A 21,694-nucleotide genomic window follows, 5' to 3' on the forward strand; every position below is an offset into this window, starting at 1 on the left:
TACCAGTTGATGTCAATTGTCATGTAAGGCTTATGAAGGGGTTATGAAAGGCTTAGGTATACCTATGAAAAAAAGATCAAGTTGCTATGGTAATTTTAAATAAGGTTCGAACTGTTTATTTAGGATTGTGGTAATTGTCAAAGAATGCTTATGTAATGCTTATGTAGGCTTATGTAGACCCGTGTACAAATCCATACAAAAACTTTAGAAAAAGCTTAGAAATTTTTATTCTGGTTTATGTCAATTGAAAGGCAAATGAAAGGCTTATGCAGGGGTTATGTAGGGCTAATGTAAAGCTATGAACATAAGACAAATAGCCATGGAAAATGTCAATACTGCTATTAATGTTTATTCAGAATGATGAAGGTCTGCTTATGCTTATATAGGGTTAAGTAGACCCATGTACAAATGCAGAAGCCTTTATTGAAGAAGCTGTCAATAAGGCTATACTGTATATGTTTATTCTGGATTATGTCAGTTGTCATGAAGGGCATATACAGGGCTTATGTAGACGTATGAACACTATGTATTGTCAAGCACCATGTAAAAGTGCAGTATTTTACAGAGTTTGTGATTCCACCTGTCATCTGGCAGCTTTATAGTTTTGGGGCTTCTAAGGTCAACATGATCAAAGGTCAGTTCAGTTGTTTTGTCCGTTTCCCTCCAGCTGAATGTGTTCCACTGACCCCAAAGTGTCGTGTCAAGGTCCTGAGTCACTGTTGTATCGGGCCAGCTCGCTCGGGTCGTATCAACGTCTTTCTTTCCTTTGATCCGTCAGGGTTCATGTTAGGGAAACATTTTTATTAACATTAACATTAACCTTGCTAGGTTTTTGTATAACACGGAATGTTATATTGGCAAAGTTTTAAAAACACCATGAATCCACATATGATGTTTTCCGTAGCAGGATTATTATTTTCCCTTGAAACCTGCTCAGATTTTACTGATAACATTCTCCTCAAGTGGACATAACCTTCAAGTGGAGAAGTCCATTCAGTGTTAAAAAGGATATTTTTATTCATTCTTCATTTTTTGGTTAAAGTCATTTCTTTGGCTGGAATGAAGAGACGTTGGCGCTTCTTTCTCCTATTCATAGTCTCCTTCATCACATGTAAATGTGTGGACAGCCACAGCTGAGGTGAGGAAATATCCATTTATGAGCCGACTCGCTGCCAGCCCCGTATCCTCCGAGCTCCCAAACACTCTGGCTCGCTAACACACCCGTGCATACAACGTGCGAACTGGGAAATTGAGTTAACACCAACTGGTAATGATGAATTCCAGCCACTATAAATGCTCTCCGTGGAAAGGTCTTGATGGAGACAGAAAACAAAGCACCCAGCTGGTATCCATTCCACTGCTCGTCCATTACATAACAAGCTTCTATAGAGTATGCTCGGGATCTGGCACCACTACAGGATGGAAAACCGTATTCTCACTGGGGAAGGATTTATAAATAAAGCCCACTAGTGTACATGTGAGACATGAGTGTGTACAAAAGGCTCATTAGCTCCCTGCACTGGTGTATGTATGCGATGCTTTATATGCAGTGGGTGTGACAGTGTTATGATTCCATACAGTCTGGAGGCAGATCCTGAACTATTGCTGGTATTTATGTACTTTCCATGTTGTGAAATCCTTCCGGATGTTTCACAGTGTTATAACGGACACGAGGTATTGAAAGAACGTTCCAGATTATTTATTTATTTTTTCAAACTATGCTGATAATCTAAATACATGTAAATCAGCCATGATTTTGGACCTTGATTTTGTGCAGGTCAGGATCTTTTTTTGTTGTTTATTTGAGTTTTGGTCTTGGCCCAGTTTTGTAACCAGTTTGGCAACCTTGTAAACCAGCTAGCAACAGCACACAGTGAAGGTTAAACTCTTGCACAACTGCTTTATTATGTATACAATGGAATAACACATTTGCTTGCTAGAAATTCAGTCCTTTTCAACCAGAAGACAGAATAATCTCTAGGATTCTTGATAATGGCTAATCGTAGCATCGTCAGGAACTTCAGTCTCATGATTCCTGACTCCAAAAACGAAACCTTAAACAGCTATGCCGTGCAGAAACATACATATGTACATATTACATACGGTTTGATTTCACATCCTGTTTGCTTTATTGCACAAACAAAACAGCCAGAAACTGCAATTATTTTCCTCCTGTACTGTATTGCGAATGCTGCTTCAGATGTCAGTTGTTTTGTTTTTTTCTTTCTCAGGCAATGTTTTCCTGGCAGGAGGCAGCATGATTGAATTCTTTGTTCAAACAGGGAACACATCTTACATTCCAGTTCACAATTAATCTTCATACCAGTGTCCAGGGGGTTTATTTTTACAAGAAGTGTCAACCCAAAGTCAAGGCACGATCCAACTACAGACCACAAAGCATTAAGCAGATTTGGAGCGGTCCATCTTTATGCGAAGAGGCGAAGAGGACGTGGTTATTCCCATACAGAACAGTCTGACTTTGCATTTTCTGACTTTTTGGCTGTTTGTAGAAGGTCATTCCTTGCATGTATGCTTGTCAACAGCATCTGTCGCGTTGAATTTAAATGTTTTGGTGACGTCAGGGGACTGCTGGAACTTTGGCAGCTCTAGGCCCTATATAAAAGCGCTCGGACAGAGCGAGCTCCATAGAGTGGAACAGAGAAGGGGGAGGGAAAAATCGAAGTGTTGTGATAAGATACCGGAATGGAGGTGTCTATTTAAGTGGTGTCATGTCTCTGGCACGTACCAACACCATTCTGGACGAGCTGTGTTTTCTGTTTGGGTTGGAGGCACAACGACACCTCAGAGAAGCCTTAAGAGGAGTAAGATAGGAGGAACTGAAATAGCTGTTCTGATAACTTTTGGTCAGTGTGACCCAAGGCTTCTTTCTCTTGCCTTTTGTCTTGCCCCTTAGCTACTATACTGACCGCGTTTCACTCCAATCATGAGTAAACCGGCAACTTTGGCCACCTGCATTGCCAAGATGTACGAAGGTGCCAAGCTGGACAACTCTGGAGCTGCATCTGGAACACCAAAGAAGACCAATTCGACTCTTCTGGGCAGTCTGGGTCACATTGAAGAGAAGATAAACCTCCTGGAAGGAAGGGTTGAGCAGATCACAAACACACAGAGTTTAATGCTTCAGAAATTAGAGTCGGTTTGTAAAGGAATGGGTGTGTTGGAGAGCAACTTTGCGCAACTCAGACAAGACAACGCTGTAGGACAAACTTCTGTAAAAGTTCCTCTCAGAGAACGAGGCGTGAATGACTCAGCTGTGATCGCTGAGGTCAGATCCCTGTGTGGAGAAACGGTGGCGCTGTTGATGAACCTGAAACAAGAAGGCCTGCTGCAGAGGAAGAAAATCGAGGGGATCGAAGGTTCAGTGTCCACCCTGGGTAACGTGCTGGGGTACGTGGGCGAAGCTTTTCGCAGCTCAAAGATAGTGGAGTTCATTCTCAATGGAGTTGTGCCTTGGAGGAAGCAAGGCCTTCTGGAAACAACCGAGGATGAGGTTAGTGAGTTTCTGGGTATCTGGAGGGTTTTTCCAGGGTGTACAGCCTGCAAGTTCATGCAGCGTTGAGTCATTCCTGCTTTGTTTTCTTAGTACTCTTATCTGTATACAGCATAGGAAAAATGATACTTTTTATGATATCTTGTTGTCTAAAGCTAGTACATCTAATTTACAGCCATGGCTTTATTCTTGAGATTTGGTTGAGTCCAAGTTCCACTGGAACATGTTTCCCAGGTCACTGCTGTGTCACACAGAGAAGCTTCAGGTTTCATATGCCATTGCACTGGATGTGTTGTTTGAGGACACTTGACCTGGAGTTCCCCTGGTACCTCTGAGACCCAGGAGTCCAAATATAAACCATCAGCCCATTCAGATATACCAGACTTTCCAGTCTGTTTTTAAAATTACTTTTGTTATAACACTACAACTAAATCCCTTCTGGCACAAGCTAAAGGAAATTATTTGTTGGAATCTCGATTGTGATTGGTCAGTTCTGATTTGGTTCATTTTCTGCTCTGAGAGTAGCTCAGCTTCAAATCACAGGTTCATATATATATATAGTATATATAGTAATGTCATCTTTCTATCGTTTCTATAGCAACAGCTCGGGGGTGTGGGTGGCAGATGAGTCACATAAACTATTTTTGTTATGGTGCATTGATGTTGTGATCTTTTTTTAACATGTTTAGCATTTATGGAAGGAGTCTCCAGTGTCAGTGTTTTGTAAAATTTGGATATAAAGCTTTAACTCTTCCAGACATATGCTACTTTGTGATTTTGCAATAACTAACCTTATTCATTCAAGAAACAGTGATGTAAAGACTGTTTGTAGCTGCTATAACGTAGCTGAGAATGGGATTTCACTTATTTTACAGATGTTTCATTATTTCTGCTTCCTCACACCATTTTGTTGTTGATAGCAGCATGACACCAGGGTTTTATTCCTTTATGTGTGGAACAAATTTTCTGATGTAACTTGTTTCCATCTTTTGCAAAGTCCTCCACTGCAGATTCTAATCCTTCCTTTAATTAACACGTAACTGAACTAAACAAGAAAGTTTCTTGCTGATTTTAACAGTTAACCATGCCTCGTAGAGTAGTTGTGCGTTAGTTTTTAAAAGATTTCCCAGTTCCTTCGCCACACGCCGATCTAATTACTCCGTGCACATTTGACTTCCTCTCGATTGGAACTTGGTGAAAGAACAGCAAAGGGCTTCGCTCTAATTGCCTGATGTGTGGTCATATAGCGTAACCGCATTGTTAAGTGGAGTGTGTGACAAGGCCGGCCTGGAGCGCTATAAACACTCTGGGAAAAAATTATGTCGGAATGTGACTGGGAATTGTGACAGCACATAATTTGTTGCTCAGTCTCAGTCCAATCTATGCTTTAGAAAGAAAAAAAGGAAGAAAAAAGAGAAGGAACACTCTGTATATAACCAGTTAGTGAATTTTCCCTGCAGAACCTTCTACTCATGTAGGCACACATCAACTATATATATATGTATGTACATTATATATTGATTTCTCATCTCTGATGTCAGGAGATCGAGACTAGAGAAAAGATAATATTAAACAAACATCTCCAGAGTCATTTTTATTTGAATGATGCCAGAAAAAAGATGAAGAGCCTTCCTCATATAATGTATTTCTTATATGTCTTTCTCTAAGGGGGAAAAAAAAAATGCAAAAATCATCACGGATTAAAACGAAAAGAAATGCAGCAGCAGGTTTCTCGCTTCATCCAAAAGCAATCTGTGACACCTTTACCTTTTCCTATTTTTTTCCACCAGAAAAATACATCAGACGGCGAAGCCACGAAGGCCAAAAGCTCTCTGTGTCACACAGGAACCCAGGCTCCAGAGGAAATTAATGAGCAACCTGCAGGTAGGAGATGGAGTCTATCACCAAAGTCTGCTGCGCTGTCAGCTTTCTCAGAGGCAGAGCTTTATCATCCATCTGGACGGCTTCCATAGGAAAAAAATTTTCATCTGCCAGGAATGAAGCTCGGCCCAGGCGTTTTGGGTCGAGAATAAGATGTGTCGATGACGGGATAGTGACGAAATTTGCTATATAAAGATGTAAAGTATTTTGAAGCCAGCGTTTGTTATTCAGTGACAGGGTAAAATATTAGCATCGCCTGTGGAGGGTGAATGTTAAAATAAAAGGGAAAATGAACAGCTCTGTTGGAAGATGTGCTTTCCAGCCTGAATTTGGACGATTTAGAAGCGACAAAGGCAAAGGTTGGGTGAATTTGACCAAGATTTTGAAATGTAATCTAAATTCTTTAGCTAATTTCAAGTTTTGGTGAAAATAATGAAACAGATTTTAAAGGGGTTGAATTTAGAAGCGAGTGATTTAAAGTCTTTGGGTGTCTGATCTCTTTCGGAAAGTGCGGGTGAGGGAGAAGGAGGTTTTCACTCCAACCAAACAGGAGCCACACCTGAGTCTACTGGAAGCCAAGAACAACTAATTAAAAAGGTGGAATCAGCTGTAGCTGCTGCTTGAATGGAATGAAAACCTGCACACACACACACACACCCACACACATACACACACACACACACTCACCCACACACACACACACACACTGGCCCTTCACAGATAAGATAATTTGGACACTTCTGGTCTAGTGGCTATCAAAAAACCCCATCTGGGATGTTTCAAAGAAAATCTGGCAACCTCTGAACCATAATTTGTCAAAATTTAAATAGAAATAACTTTCCATGTGCAAATATTGGCAAAGCTATTGGACCTCCGAATACGTCTCCAAATACGACACTTGCTATCTAGTTGCTTATTAAACGCCTTTTAATTTGTTGTACATCATCTTCATCTTCAATTTTTAATTAATTTATTTTCTAAATTAGCAGCATTTAGTATATTCCTATAAATATACTGGATCTCTTGCTAACAAATTAACACTGGAAGGATCATCGCCATCACATTTCCTTGTATTTTATAAGGATAATTCTGTACAAATCCACGTCCTACATGTTCGTTAGCCTTTCACCCAGCTCTGCGTGTGCGGCGAGTTGCCCAGTGATAGACAAACCGCGCGATAGACAAACCGCGACAGGAAACTCTGCATGCAATGCAGGTCCTCTGCAAGGTTGGAATTTGTCATGTGACACGTGACACCTGAGGTAGAGGAAACTGGATCCAGCTGACACACACGAGGAGAAGAAAAACTCCACATCGACATGTAAAGGTTGCTTTAAGCTCGGCTCCTAAAAAGATCTGGCGGATTCATGTTGACATGTTTTAGAGTCTTCTGAACATCAAAACTGAGGGAATCAGCAGCAGAGATCGTTATATTATAAGTGTAACAACATTTACTGAACATAGTATAAAATATAGATGGATTAATATTCTGAATGATAAAATTTGTAATAAAGTTGTGCTAAAAGTAATTTTAATGTATTAAAAATTATTAAAAATAGGGCAATCATGCAATTTTCAAGTTCTACACGAGTGTAGAGTAACAGGATTGATGTGTAGAGTAACAGGATTGATGTGTAGAGTAACAGGATTGATGTGTAGAGTAACAGAGTAACAGGATTGATGTGTAGAGTAACAGAGTAATAGGATTGATTTGTAGAGTAACAGAGTAACAGGATTGATGTGTAGAGTAACAGAGTAATAGGATTGATTTGTAGAGTAACAGAGTAACAGGATTGATTTGTAGAGTAACAGAGTAACAGGATTGATTTGTAGAGAAACACTGTAATAGGATTGATTTGTAGAGTAACAGAGTAACAGGATTGATGTGTAGAGTAACAGAGTAACAGGATTGATTTGTAGAGTAACAGAGTAACAGGATTGATTTGTAGAGTAACACTGTAATATGATTGATTTGTAGAGTAACAGGATTGATGTGTAGAGTAACAGAGTAACAGGATTGATGTGTAGAGTAACAGAGTAATAGGATTGATTTGTAGAGTAACAGAGTAACAGGATTGATTTGTAGAGTAACAGAGTAACAGGATTGATTTGTAGAGTAACAGAGTAACAGGATTGATTTGTAGAGAAACACTGTAATAGGATTGATTTGTAGAGTAACAGAGTAACAGGATTGATGTGTAGAGTAACAGAGTAATAGGATTGATTTGTAGAGTAACAGAGTAATAGGATTGATTTGTAGAGTAACAGAGTAACAGGATTGATTTGTAGAGTAACAGAGTAACAGGATTGATTTGTAGAGTAACAGAGTAACAGGATTGATTTGTAGAGTAACAGAGTAATAGGATTGATGTGTAGAGTAACAGGATTCACGTGTAGAGTAATAGAGTAACAGGATTGATTTGTAGAGTAACACTGTAACAGGATTGATTTGTAGAGTAACAGAGTAATAGGATTGATTTGTAGAGTAACAGAGTAATAGGATTGATTTGTAGAGTAACAGAGTAATAGGATTGATTTGTAGAGTAACAGAGTAATAGGATTGATTTGTAGAGTAACACTGTAACAGGATTGATTTGTAGAGTAACACTGTAATAGGATTGATTTGTAGAGTAACAGAGTAATAGGATTGATTTGTAGAGTAACAGAGTAATAGGATTGATTTGTAGAGTAACAGAGTAACAGGATTGATTTGTAGAGTAACAGGATTCACGTGTAGAGTAACAGAGTAACAGGATTGATTTGTAGAGTAACACTGTAACAGGATTGATTTGTAGAGTAACACTGTAATAGGATTGATTTGTAGAGTAACAGAGTAATAGGATTGATTTGTAGAGTAACAGAGTAATAGGATTGATTTGTAGAGTAACAGAGTAATAGGATTGATTTGTAGAGTAACAGAGTAATAGGATTGATTTGTAGAGTAACAGAGTAACAGATATATTTATTTATTTAACTCTGCGACTGATCCTCTTTTCCCTCTACAGTCCCACACAAGCAACAAGAGCAGAAAGTCAAGTCTCCGGCCCCGGGCTCCTCTCCAGCAGTAACAGCAGAAGTTCCGGTTCTTAAATCCCAGCGCAGACCGAAGGAGGTGACGCTGAAGAGCAGAGAGCCGGGTCGAGTCCAGGCCTTTGCTCCCGAGAGCCCGAGTGACTCCGAGGTGGCCGAAGCGAACGCAGATGATAAAGCCTGGCCTGTGAAGAGCGTCTCCATCACTGCAGATTCTCAGCTTAAGAGGTAAGCGTGTAAATCCTAAACATTTCAGCCCTGTGGAACTGATTCTCCTGAACCTCAGGTGCTGCAGGGATTAGAGTTCCACCTCGTCTGATCCCACACACTCACTTTCACTCATCAGCTGCTAATCACTTCCTTCATGTCTTCAGTCAGGAACGATTAAACAGACTTCAGGGGATTTCCTTTCAAATGGGATTTAGAAAAGCCTAAATTGGTGTTTTACTTTTAAACACATGTTAATGGGACTTTCAGCGGTGTTACATCACGTTACAGCATGCTCGGATTTTCTTAAAGAATTAGTGGGATTAGTGTGTGCTTTGGTTTTAGAGTTGAAGTGAGCAGAGGTCTGGAACGTCAGGACATTAGCGTAATAAGTACATAGGTAAAAGTGAGAGTAGAAGTTTTTTTTATTTATTAAATAAGATCTGGTTACGGATTGGACAAACATCACCTGATTTTTTTTTCTGATCTTCAGTTTGGTTGATTCTGTATCCAGCTTCAGATTTTTGTTCTCTGTTCTGCTTCTCTGCTGTTACATGTTACTTGCTGCCTTCTGAATTGACGTGTATAGTAATAGGACTGACATAGAGTAACAGAGTAACAGGATTGACGTGTAGAGTAACAGGATTGACGTGTAGAGTAACAGGATTGACGTGTAGAGTAACAGGATTGACGTGTAGAGTAACAGGATTGATGTGTAGAGTAACAGGATTGACGTGTAGAGTAACAGGATTGATGTGTGCAGTAACAGGATTGACGTGCAGAGTAACAGGATTGACGTGTAGAGTAACAGGATTGACGTGTGCACTAACAGGATTGACGTGTAGAGTAGCAGGAATGACATGTAGTGTAACAGGATTGACGTGTAGAGTAGCAGGAATGACGTGTAGTGTAACAGGATTGACATGTAGAGTAACAGGATTGATGTGTGCAAGAACAGGATTGACGTGTAGAGTAACAGGATTGATGTGTGCAAGAACAGGATTGATGTGTAGAGTAACAGGATTGACGTGTAGAGTAACAGGATTGACGTGTGCAGTAACAGGATTGACGTGTAGAGTAACAGGATTGACATGTAGAGTAACAGGATTGACGTGTAGAATAACAGGATTGACGTGTAGAGTAACAGGATTGACGTGTAGAGTAACAGGATTGACGTGTAGTGTAACAGGATTGACGTGTAGAGTAACAGGATTGACGTGTAGAGTAACAGGATTGATGTGTAGAGTAACAGGATTGACGTGTAGAGTAACAGGATTGACGTGTAGAGTAACAGGATTGACGTGTAGAGTAACAGGATTGACGTGTGCACTAACAGGATTGACGTGTAGAGTAGCAGGAATGACGTGTAGTGTAACAGGATTGACATGTAGAGTAACAGGATTGACGTGTGCAGTAACAGGATTGATGTGTGCAGTAACAGGATTGACGTGTAGAGTAACAGGATTGACGTGTGCAGTAACAGGATTGATGTGTGCAGTAACAGGATTGATGTGTGCAGTAACAGGATTGACGTGTAGAGTAACAGGATTGACGTGTGCAGTAACAGGATTGACGTGTAGAGTAACAGGATTGACGTGTAGAGTAACAGGATTGACGTGTGCAGTAACAGGATTGACGTGTAGAGTAACAGGATTGACGTGTAGAGTAACAGGATTGACGTGTAGAGTAACAGGATTGACGTGTGCAGTAACAGGATTGACGTGTAGAGTAACAGGATTGATGTGTGCAGTAACAGGATTGACGTGTAGAGTAACAGGATTGACGTGTGCAGTAACAGGATTGACGTGTAGAGTAACAGGATTGACGTGTGCAGTAACAGGATTGACGTGTAGAGTAACAGGATTGACGTGTAGAGTAACAGGATTGACGTGTGCAGTAACAGGATTGACATGTAGAGTAACAGGATTGACGTGTAGAGTAACAGGATTGATGTGTGCAGTAACAGGATTGACATGTAGAGTAACAGGATTGACGTGTAGAGTAACAGGATTGACGTGTGCAGTAACAGGATTGACGTGTAGAGTAACAGGATTGACGTGTAGAGTAACAGGATTGACGTGTGCAGTAACAGGATTGACGTGTAGAGTAACAGGATTGACGTGTAGAGTAACAGGATTGACGTGTGCAGTAACAGGATTGACGTGTAGAGTAACAGGATTGACGTGTAGAGTAACAGGATTGACGTGTGCAGTAACAGGATTGACGTGTAGAGTAACAGGATTGACGTGTAGAGTAACAGGATTGACGTGTGCAGTAACAGGATTGACGTGTAGAGTAACAGGATTGACGTGTAGAGTAACAGGATTGACGTGTGCAGTAACAGGATTGACATGTAGAGTAACAGGATTGACGTGTAGAGTAACAGGATTGACGTGTGCAGTAACAGGATTGACGTGTAGAGTAACAGGATTGACGTGTAGAGTAACAGGATTGACGTGTGCAGTAACAGGATTGACGTGTAGAGTAACAGGATTGACGTGTAGAGTAACAGGATTGACGTGTGCAGTAACAGGATTGACGTGTAGAGTAACAGGATTGACGTGTAGAGTAACAGGATTGACGTGTGCAGTAACAGGATTGACGTGTGCAGTAACAGGATTGACGTGTAGAGTAACAGGATTGACGTGTGCAGTAACAGGATTGACGTGTAGAGTAACAGGATTGACGTGTAGAGTAACAGGATTGATGTGTAGAGTAACAGGATTGACGTGTGCAGTAACAGGATTGACGTGTAGAGTAACAGGATTGATGTGTGCAGTAACAGGATTGACGTGTAGAGTAACAGGACTGACGTGTGCAGTAACAGGATTGACGTGTAGAGTAACAGGATTGACGTGTAGAGTAACAGGATTGACGTGTGCAGTAACAGGATTGACGTGTAGAGTAACAGGATTGACGTGTAGAGTAACAGGATTGACGTGTGCAGTAACAGGATTGACATGTAGAGTAACAGGATTGATGTGTAGAGTAACAGGATTGACGTGTGCAGTAACAGGATTGACATGTAGAGTAACAGGATTGACGTGTAGAGTAACAGGATTGACGTGTGCAGTAACAGGATTGACGTGTAGAGTAACAGGATTGACGTGTGCAGTAACAGGATTGACGTGTAGAGTAACAGGATTGACGTGTGCAGTAACAGGATTGACGTGTGCAGTAACAGGATTGACGTGTAGAGTAACAGGATTGACGTGTGCAGTAACAGGATTGACGTGTAGAGTAACAGGATTGACGTGTAGAGTAACAGGATTGACGTGTGCAGTAACAGGATTGACGTGTAGAGTAACAGGATTGACGTGTAGAGTAACAGGATTGACGTGTGCAGTAACAGGATTGACGTGTAGAGTAACAGGATTGACATGTAGAGTAACAGGATTGACGTGTGCAGTAACAGGATTGACGTGTAGAGTAACAGGATTGACGTGTAGAGTAACAGGATTGACGTGTGCAGTAACAGGATTGACATGTAGAGTAACAGGATTGACGTGTAGAGTAACAGGATTGACGTGTGCAGTAACAGGATTGACGTGTAGAGTAACAGGATTGACGTGTAGAGTAACAGGATTGACGTGTAGAGTAACAGGATTGACGTGTGCAGTAACAGGATTGACGTGTGCAGTAACAGGATTGACATGTGCAGTAACAGGATTGACATGTAGAGTAACAGGATTGACGTGTAGAGTAACAGGATTGACGTGTGCAGTAACAGGATTGACGTGTGCAGTAACAGGATTGACATGTGCAGTAACAGGATTGACGTGTAGAGTAACAGGATTGACGTGTAGAGTAACAGGATTGACGTGTAGAGTAACAGGATTGATGTGTAGAGTAACAGGATTGACATGTGCAGTAACAGGATTGACATGTGCAGTAACAGGATTGACGTGTAGAGTAACAGGATTGATGTGTAGAGTAACAGGATTGACATGTGCAGTAACAGGATTGACATGTAGAGTAACAGGATTGACGTGTAGAGTAACAGGATTGACGTGTAGAGTAACAGGATTGACGTGTAGAGTAACAGGATTGACATGTAGAGTAACAGGATTGACGTGTAGAGTAACAGGATTGACATGTGCAGTAACAGGATTGACGTGTGCAGTAACAGGATTGACATGTAGAGTAACAGGATTGACATGTGCAGTAACAGGATTGACATGTAGAGTAACAGGATTGACGTATGCAGTAACAGTATGAATGTGTATTTACATGTTATTTTCATGATGCCTTCTGAGATGCTTTCCAGCTCAACACAGTTACTCGGAGTGATTATTTTTGTTCATCATCTCCCTCTGGTCACTTCCGGTCAGTATGAATGTTCTCATCAGCAGCAGCGTCTTTCCGTCCTCAGAACATTATTTTGTTTTGCAAAAAATTTTTACAAGTAGATACTAGAGACAGTAGTATATGAAAAGAGGAGACCTGGAGACCAGAAAATGTCAGAAATCCTCCTACTGGGATGAATGCACATGTCACTGGTGAAGTCACAGAGATCACTGAGATGTTTGATGTGAACATCACACCCTCTGAAGCTCTTGACCTGCATCTGCATGATTCTGGTGCCCAAGACACGTTAATGAGAGTCAGCATTGTGCTCCTGTCATCTGTTTTAACCTGCGGCTCGTCCCTCTACTCATTAGAGGCTGAAGGTTTAAAGCATGCGCTAATAACTGGAAATAACAGACACCAGGTTACCATGAGATCAACAGAGCTGTGAGTCAACTCTCTCCCGTTGTCTCTCTCGTTGTCCCTTTCATCTCTCTCTCTCTCTCCCTCCCTCCATCTCTCTTTTGCTCTCTCTCTCTCTCTCTCTCTCTCTCTCTCTCTTTTGCTGTCCCTCTCTATCTTTCACTCTTTATCGCTGTCTCTTGCTCGCACTGTCTCTCTCTCACTCCCTCCCCTCTCTCCCTGTCTCTCTCACTCACTCCCTCTCTCCCTTCCTCCCTCTCTCTTTTGCTCTCTCTCTCATTGTCTCTTTCTCTCTCTTACTCTCCATCTCTATCTATCTCTTTCTCTTTCTCTCTGTTGCTGTCTCTCTCTCTCCCTCTCTATCTCTCTTACTCACTCATTCTCTCTCTCTCTCTCTCTCTCTCTCTCTCTCTCCCTCCCTCCCTCCGTCTTTCACTCTCTCTCTCCCCCTCTCTCTCTCTTTCGCTCCCTCCATCTCTATCTTTCTTTCTGTTGCTGTCTCTCTTTCTCTCTCTCTCTCTCTCTCTCTCTCTCAATCCCTCCCCTCTCTCCCTCCTTCCCTCCCTCTGTCGATGACTCTCGCTCGCACTCTCTCTCTACCTTCCTTCCTCTCTCTTTTGCTCTCTCTCTCTCGTTGTCTCTTTCTTTCTCTCTCTCCATCTCTATCTATCTCTCTCTTTCTCTCTGTTGCTGTCTCTCTCTCTCTCACTCTCTATCTCTCTCTCACTCTCTCATCCCCCCCCTCGCTTTCTCTCTCGTTGTCCCTTTCATCTCTCTCTCTCTCCCTCCATCTCTCTTTTGCTCTCTCTCTCCATCTCTATCTATCTCTCTCTCTTTCTCTCTTGTTGTCCCTTTCATCTCTCTCTCTCTCTCGCTCTCTTTCCCTCTCTCTCTCTCTCTCTCTCTCTCTCGCCCGTGCTGCTGCTGCCATACATACGGTTTATAATAAATCACATTTTTTTACAGAAATCTACCTAAATTGCTGAAATCACAAGCTCAGGATTCTTGATGATGATTGTTGATGGTTCTTGGCGATGATGATGTCACAGGGCGTGTCTCGGCCCAAATCTGAGAAACATCTGCGTCATTCCCAACATGTCTAGCTAATCATCGAGTTCCTCTGAATATCATGCTTGATTTTGTATTCATTTCCTGGAGGGACTGTATGCTGTACTCTACACACACACACACACACACACACACAAATGTATTGTGGTTTATGTTGTGTTTGAGAGGCATCAGAATCACCTCAGAGGACAAAACACACACACACACACTCAAACACACACTCACACACGTACACACACATACTCACACATCCACTGTGATGTATTGTTGCATTGTTGGGAGTGTTTGGAGAGGCACGTCGCTCTCCGGCTGATTGCACGGCTTTATTTGATGTATTACTGAAAGGTGAAACTTGTGGATGAGACGCGAACAACAAAAGCTTCTGTCTCCCACAAGGACACGAGGATGATGTGAATGATGGACAGATGTGTGTGAGGAGTGAGAAGACCTTTACATCAGGTTGCTCTGTACTCTCCGTGTGCTTTCTGATGACTGCAGAGATCGAACCAAATCTCGTCCGACCCGCCGCCGGGTTCCGAACACAAAGAAAACCACCATAAATTAACCGCCGTAAAATTTCTGTGAAATGGCTGTGATGGAATTCTCTGCCTCCCTTTCGGTCCTTTTGTAAAGCGGTCTCATTGTTATGATGGATGAGATTTAAAGACGTTCTCGCACATGTAGCCTGGAGTCAGATGAATTAGAGCTTTCTGAATGAGAAGCTTCGAGGCAATGAATTGATATTTTTGAAGCTTTTGAGGAACTAAAGAGTTTCCTGATCTCTGAAAAAGAATTCTCGGTTACAGAGTTCCTGTTTCGCTTTCTCGCCTCATTTCAGGAATCGTGTAAAGCAACAGCATCTACGCATGGTTCTGTATCATTTCCAGGAACTTCTGCTGCTCTTCCTTCACAGGAACCTTTTCAGAATTCCAGGAACCTTTTCAAAATATATTTGAACAGCAAGTTCTTCATCACAGGACTGCAGCCCAGGTTCCTCCTGAAAAACAAGAACCTTTTTATGAAACATTTCTAAAAAAAAAGGTTCCAGAGGTCTAGAAAAATGCTTCTGGAGTATAAAGCGGAATTCAAGCAACTGGAACCCAGTGCACCTTTTAGAAACCCAGAAATTTTCAAAGCAACTTTTAAGAAATCTAGAACATGTTTACAAAATTTTTCTGGAGCTTTCTCAGGAAAAAGGAATTTTTTCCGGAAATCAGGCACAATTTTAGAAACCCTGGTACATTTAAAGACAAATCAAACTATAAATAAATAAACAAATAAATAAACAGTCTTAAGACACTTTGGAACTCATTAACATGTTCATGACTCTAGGAAAAAGTTCCTGCAGTGTAAATGACTCTTTAGCCTGAAGTTCCTCGGTTTCTGAAATGTTTCTCGTAAGTTTCCTGGGTTTCTAAACATATGCTCAAGATCCTGATTTTTATAGGTTTTCTAAAAGTTCCTGAGTCAAGATTCATGACTTGTGAAAAACCTTCTTAAAAAAAGCTACTTAAATTTACTTACTTTAATACGTTTCTGAGAAGGTTCCAGTGTAAATAAAATGTTTCACTAAAAAAGTTCCTGAAAAATATCTTGGGTTTCTGAAGTTTGTCCAAAGGATCCTGGGCCTGTTAAATGTTTGTAGAAAGTTTCCTGGGTTCCTGAAATGATTATAGAAAGGTTCCTGGGTTTTCAAACTTGTGATCAAGTTGCTGATCATTTTTGTAGGTTTCTTCAAAAGTTCCTGCAAAGATTTGTGATTCCAGAAAATCCTTAAAAGGTTCCTGAAAAAAAGCTACTGAAAAAAGTTCCTGAATAGGTTCCAGCAGTGCAAATGTGCTTTCAGTAGAAAAATGAACACTTGTTTAAAAAGCTAACACCTTTAACATCCGGCCTTTGTGTGTTTTTTCTCAACTGGCTCCGTGTTTAATGAGATGCAAAACCTGCAATTCCTGTAGTTCTTGAGGAAAGGAGCTAGGCTGAAGGCCGGGTTGCTTCATGTTGCTATCACTAATTACACTAAAATATTTTCCTACTGAAAGAAAATCCGCAGTTAATTTCAGCTGAGCAGAGTAAACCCGGAGCTCCTGACAGTTTATCTCCTACTAATTGGCAGCTCCAATCCACTCTGGTGGTCATGCCCTGCTGAGTTCCACCAATTTGCATGCTGTTCTTAAGACCAAGCTTTAATGTGTATAAATGTGATAAGAACCGTGTCGAAGGATGATTCTGCTAATTATTTGGATTATGTTTTTCTAGCAAAACCCCAGAAAAACACGAGGCTCCCGAGCAGACGGACTCTCCTGCAGCCGCTGTCCCGCCCTCCTCGGACACTTTAATTAAAAGAGAGGAGCTGAATCAGCAGAGGGAACGTAACGGAAAAGCTAAAGATGTCCCTGAAGCCGAACCGTGTCACACAGCGAAGCCGAACCTGCCAATCACGGGAAAGCTGGAACAGAAGAAGACAGCTGCTCTGGAAACTCCAAAGCTGAGAGAAGCTGAACACGAGCCAAAACCCGAACCGCTGACCCAGAAAACCGACACCAAGGCCGCAGATGTGGTTCTGGAAAAGCCTACGACACTCCAGAACAAACCCGAGTCTACGACACACCAGAACAAACCCGAGCCTTCAAAACATGTCAAAGCAGCGAGCTCTTCACCACAGAGCGAGGATCAGTCGAAATCGACGAGTCTGGAGTTACAGTTTCCTATCATTGGTGTGTAAAAAAAACATTCTGGAAAAAAATTCAACCAGAATCCACACAAATTTCCACTTAAAAGCTAGCCATTAGTGGGGGTGTGATTTGTAAATATTTGGCAATATTTGGTCTCGGCTGCTACTTGGAGATTTGCATGGTTTGTATTTTAACTCATTGGCCACGCCCCCATTTCCAGGCAAGTGCACAAAGCTCTGCCTCCCAGAACTAGTGTTAGCATTGTCAAGCCCGATTTTTAACACTATAAATACAGATTCATGAAAAATCGCTGATATTATCATGATTGCATTGCTAGCTATTCAGTCCTGTCCAGGAAAAGTGTAGCAAAGTCCTGATTCAAATCTTTCACCAGAAATAATTGACTCCATCTTGGAAAAAGCGCTCGAGCATTTATTTTGGTTTTACCTGCTAGCATTTATCCTGGTTTTTCTCACAGGAGAATTATCTGGCTGCACTGGGAGCTTGCTGATTTCAGAAATGGGAGCAGAACTAGGAGGCGTGTCTATAAAATGATTGACAGGAGACACAAAAAAGCATTCCAGACCATAGCAGTTTTCTAATTGGGTTTTCTTCAGCCATATAATAATACACATGTGCAGAGATCATGACTCAAACCATTGTTTTTTATCATCTTCTAAATATTTTTCATATAATTTGTATTACCAAGAAATAAAAAAGCACTTTTTAAAGCACATGTAGTCAATCATCTGAGACACGTTTAGAGTCTGAATTTATATAGTTTTTCAAGGCTAAATTTGTTATAAACGCTAAAGGAAGCCACTGGTTTAGCATGTTGTCCAGATTAGCGTCTCCTCCTGCAGCGCTGTGGTGTTGTTTCTGTCTCCATCACCACAGTTTGAGGTCAGACGTGTCTCAGGTTCCTCCAGTGGAAATGTCGCTAAAGTTCATAGGTTCATGAAAAAGAACATAGACTTCTAAAAGTTCATGGGCTGCAGAAAAGGTTAGTGGAAATGTTTCTGAGTTCACAAAGAGGAACACAGGCTGCTAGAAATCACATGGGGGCTTCTGAGCTGTTGAAAAAACGTGTTCCCGGATTCCAGAAGAAGATTAAAGGTTTATGGGTTTATGGGTTCTTGGAAAAGGTTCCTGATGTAGAACGTAGGTTCCTAAGATGATTATCTGTAAAAGATGAGTACATATAAACTCTGATATAAACATGTTAGCATCAATATCTATTCTTTAATGTCCGGGAAAAGGGTATCAGATTCCGCAAATCTCCTTCACCTGAAATAAACCACTCTGGAGTTTATTTCAAAGAGCAAGGTACGAAACCTGCGACGGAGATAAATCAGATAAACTGGCAGACTTTGTTAGCAGCTGCCCCATCCGGGTGTTGGACAGATCATTAGCTGGAATCTGAATCCTTGCTTGTGATCCTAAGGAACCGACAGCTGTGTTCTTTCCAAACTCCTGACGTTAATGTGAAAACTGTTCTGTTCCATTAGCCGCTGTGAAGCGAGTCGTTGACGTCACCTGTCACCTGTCACATCTCACCAAGTCGTAGTCAGATATTTCACAGCGACTGCACTTCTCTTCTTCTCTTTCCCCCTCAGATGACTGTCCTCCTTGTCCAGCTCCGTTCGAGCACCGCATCGTCAGCGCCAAGCAGGTTACCCTCGGCTCTTATTACGCAGTGGAACCCAACAGCTTGCTGGGAGGGTGAGTGTGTGTTTGTGTTTTGTGTGTGTGTGTGTGTGTGTATTTCCTGCACTGCTCTGGAACCCTTCAAGGTTCTGTGTAGAACAAAGACAAAGATTTCTCTATTAAAACGTGTTTCTTTCTATAAGATGTCCAAATAATTGTGTCTGGTTTAACATCAAATAAAACCATCATAAAATATTCTAATATATCTTACCCACTTTCCTTTTTATCTATCTATCTATCTATCTATCTATCTATCTATCTATCTATCTATCTATCTATCTATCTATCTATCTATCTATCTATCTATCTATCTATCTATCTATCTATTTATCTGCTTGTCTGTCTGTCAGTCTGTCCACCTATCTATCTATCTATCTATCTATCTATCTATCTATCTATCTATCTATCTATCTATCTATCTATCTATCTATCTATCTATCTATCTATCTATCTATCTGCTTGTCTGTCTGTCAGTCTGTCCACCTATCTATCTATCTATCTATCTATCTATCTATCTATCTATCTATCTATCTATCTATCTATCTATCTATCTATCTATCTATCTATCTATCTATCTGTCTGTCTGTCTGTCTGTCTGTCCACCAATCTATCTATCTATCTATCTATCTATCTATCTATCTATCTATCTATCTATCTATCTATCTATCTATCTGTCTGTCTGTCTGTCTGTCTGTCTGTCTGTCTGTCTGGACAGGAAGACATGAAGTAAGTAGAAATGAGGGAAAAATAATCAATAAAATCATGAATGTAATGTGTTTAGTTTGTTTTATGTTGTGTACACTTATATTAGGATCTTTAATAAAGAGTTATATTAAACAACAGGTTTTATTACCACCCCGCTGGGTTCTGCATCAGTCGTTTCTGAACAGATGAGTGGAGGATTAGCATGTTCCAGCGTAATGGAATGAGGGAAAGTGATTCAAAGCGAGGAAGCTAATCTGCGTAACGTGGGTTTGTCCGGCTGCCAGTTGGACTGACTCACTCGTATCCATCGCTGATGTAACTGCAGCAACTCATTCGAGGCGAGGGAAACTTCGCTGACCCGAGACACGCTGGCACGGATACAGACAGGAGCAAAACCTTCAACTTCTTTACGTCTTTTTCTGATTACATCACTTATGAATTTTATGAATTGTTTGTTCAGTCAGTGAAAGCTGTTTGGAAAGAATCGACCCACGATACCAACGTTGCATTCATTCAAAAGCTAGGTGATTTTTCGGGTGTTTTATTGTTGACAGATCGGTGGTGTGGACAGTCTGTTCTATTTTTAGCCCAAGCTTGGTGGCACGACTTCCTGTCAGGAGCCTTGACATGGAATGCTTGGCTTGGGTCAGTTCTTTGTAAGCAGCCGTACAGTTTACATACGCTTCATATTGGGAATATTGCTCATATTTGGTCAGACATTGTCACTAAACAGCAAAAAATCCAGATATAGAATTGAAAAATTTGAAATGTATTTTTAATGAACAAGTTAGAGGAGATGGTGATGTAGAAAACCCCCTCAGACAACATCTTGAGAGGAACCAATAAGGGAACCTATCATCTATAATCATTTCCCTTCTTTCTTCAACATGTTTTTTGGTGCAGTTTGATGTAGTTTACTTGATATTTGTCAGTAGTCATGCGTATTCATCAGTAATGATACTGAGAGTGATCACAAAGCAAGTAAACAAATCAAACAGGTGCATGATGGGACATTTTATTATTATTTAGCTCTGTTTTAGATTTAAGATGTGTCCCGGTGCTCACTGCTCACAGAATTGAAGCTCTATTGTGTGAGACGTCTTCTCTGCACTCTCACATCTGAAAAACTTGGTCTCTTAGATGTTTCGATCAGGTTGCATGTGTTGTTACAAGATGCTGTAATTCCTCCTCTTGATATTTTCACAGTCCACGCAGGAGCGGGCATCTGATCTATCGTGGATTTCAGTGTCAGAATCACTGCTTCACGGTTCTCACAGTGTTTTATTTCACATTCAGAGCATCACAGCATCTTAAACAGCATCAAAACTTCATCTTTACAAGCTGCACTGTATCTCATAGTGCTTTCGAGTTAAAAGTCCTAGATATTTCTTTTATTATGCATTATGCATTGCACAATTACAATATCATGCATAAGGATAAATGGCGGCTTCACAAATGGATTTAAAACATAAAAACCTGATGTATTCTTCATTCTTCATGATGTGTTCATCATTTTATAGAAGTAGAGTTTAAAAAAAAAAAACTCAATGTATTTTTTTGTAGTTAATTAACAGAAGGTCCCCTGCTGGTCCAGCGGCAGGATCCTGTGCTCTCATTGCTGTGGTCTGGGTTCGATTCCTAGGAACAAATCCAGCCACTGAGGGATTAACTTTCAGTGCCGGTGTCCTGTGTGTGTTTGGGTTGGCGGTAGCTCAAGTGGTTGAGACTCTGGGTTGTTGATCGAGCCCCAGCACTGTGAAGCTGCCACTGTTGAGCAAGACCCCCAATCCTCCTCCTTTCCAGGGGCACTGCATTATGGCTGACCCCAAACCATCCAAGGATGGGATATGTGAAGAAAGAATTTCACTCCTCAGTAATATAAGTAACAAATAAAGGCTCCGCCTCGTTCTGACCTAAGTGACTTAAACATCGTAATTCCAACCTGACTCATAAAAATGTTACTTCCCAGAAGATCTCGAACTCAGTCATATAGATTGACACGAGTCACATTTACAGCTAGATTAACCTTTATATAATCGGTTTATTTCTCTTAAGCTGCTGTACATTAGTAGTCCGCGTCCCTTTCAGACCCTCTGAGTGTGAGATAAGGCCTGTGGATAATTATAGTTTTGTGCTATCAATACACTGTCAACTTGGCATTCGCCCATTTGCGTCCTCTGACAATAGCAATGCAGATAAA

The 21,694-nt window shown here is 41.0% G+C and overlaps 1 protein-coding gene across 2 annotated transcripts in view; it reads left to right on the forward strand.

The window, feature by feature from the left end:
* Positions 1 to 21,694, forward strand: part of mylk3 (myosin light chain kinase 3) — a 42,903-nt gene that overhangs the window by 2,458 nt on the left and 18,751 nt on the right. The window contains exons 1-5 of one of the 2 annotated variants that reach the window (XM_058381284.1): positions 2,002 to 3,511; positions 5,302 to 5,395; positions 8,398 to 8,650; positions 16,667 to 17,124; positions 18,699 to 18,804. In XM_058381284.1, coding sequence (XP_058237267.1) covers positions 2,945 to 3,511; positions 5,302 to 5,395; positions 8,398 to 8,650; positions 16,667 to 17,124; positions 18,699 to 18,804 — 1,478 coding nt within the window. In that variant the 5' untranslated portion in view covers positions 2,002 to 2,944. Of the gene's footprint in view, positions 1 to 2,001; positions 3,512 to 5,301; positions 5,396 to 8,397; positions 8,651 to 16,666; positions 17,125 to 18,698; positions 18,805 to 21,694 lie in introns of those variants that run through there. The other variant, XM_058381285.1, reaches the window with a different exon arrangement.

Source organism: Hemibagrus wyckioides, linkage group LG27 (assembly GCF_019097595.1).
Source record: "Hemibagrus wyckioides isolate EC202008001 linkage group LG27, SWU_Hwy_1.0, whole genome shotgun sequence".
Lineage (NCBI taxonomy): Eukaryota > Metazoa > Chordata > Actinopteri > Siluriformes > Bagridae > Hemibagrus > Hemibagrus wyckioides.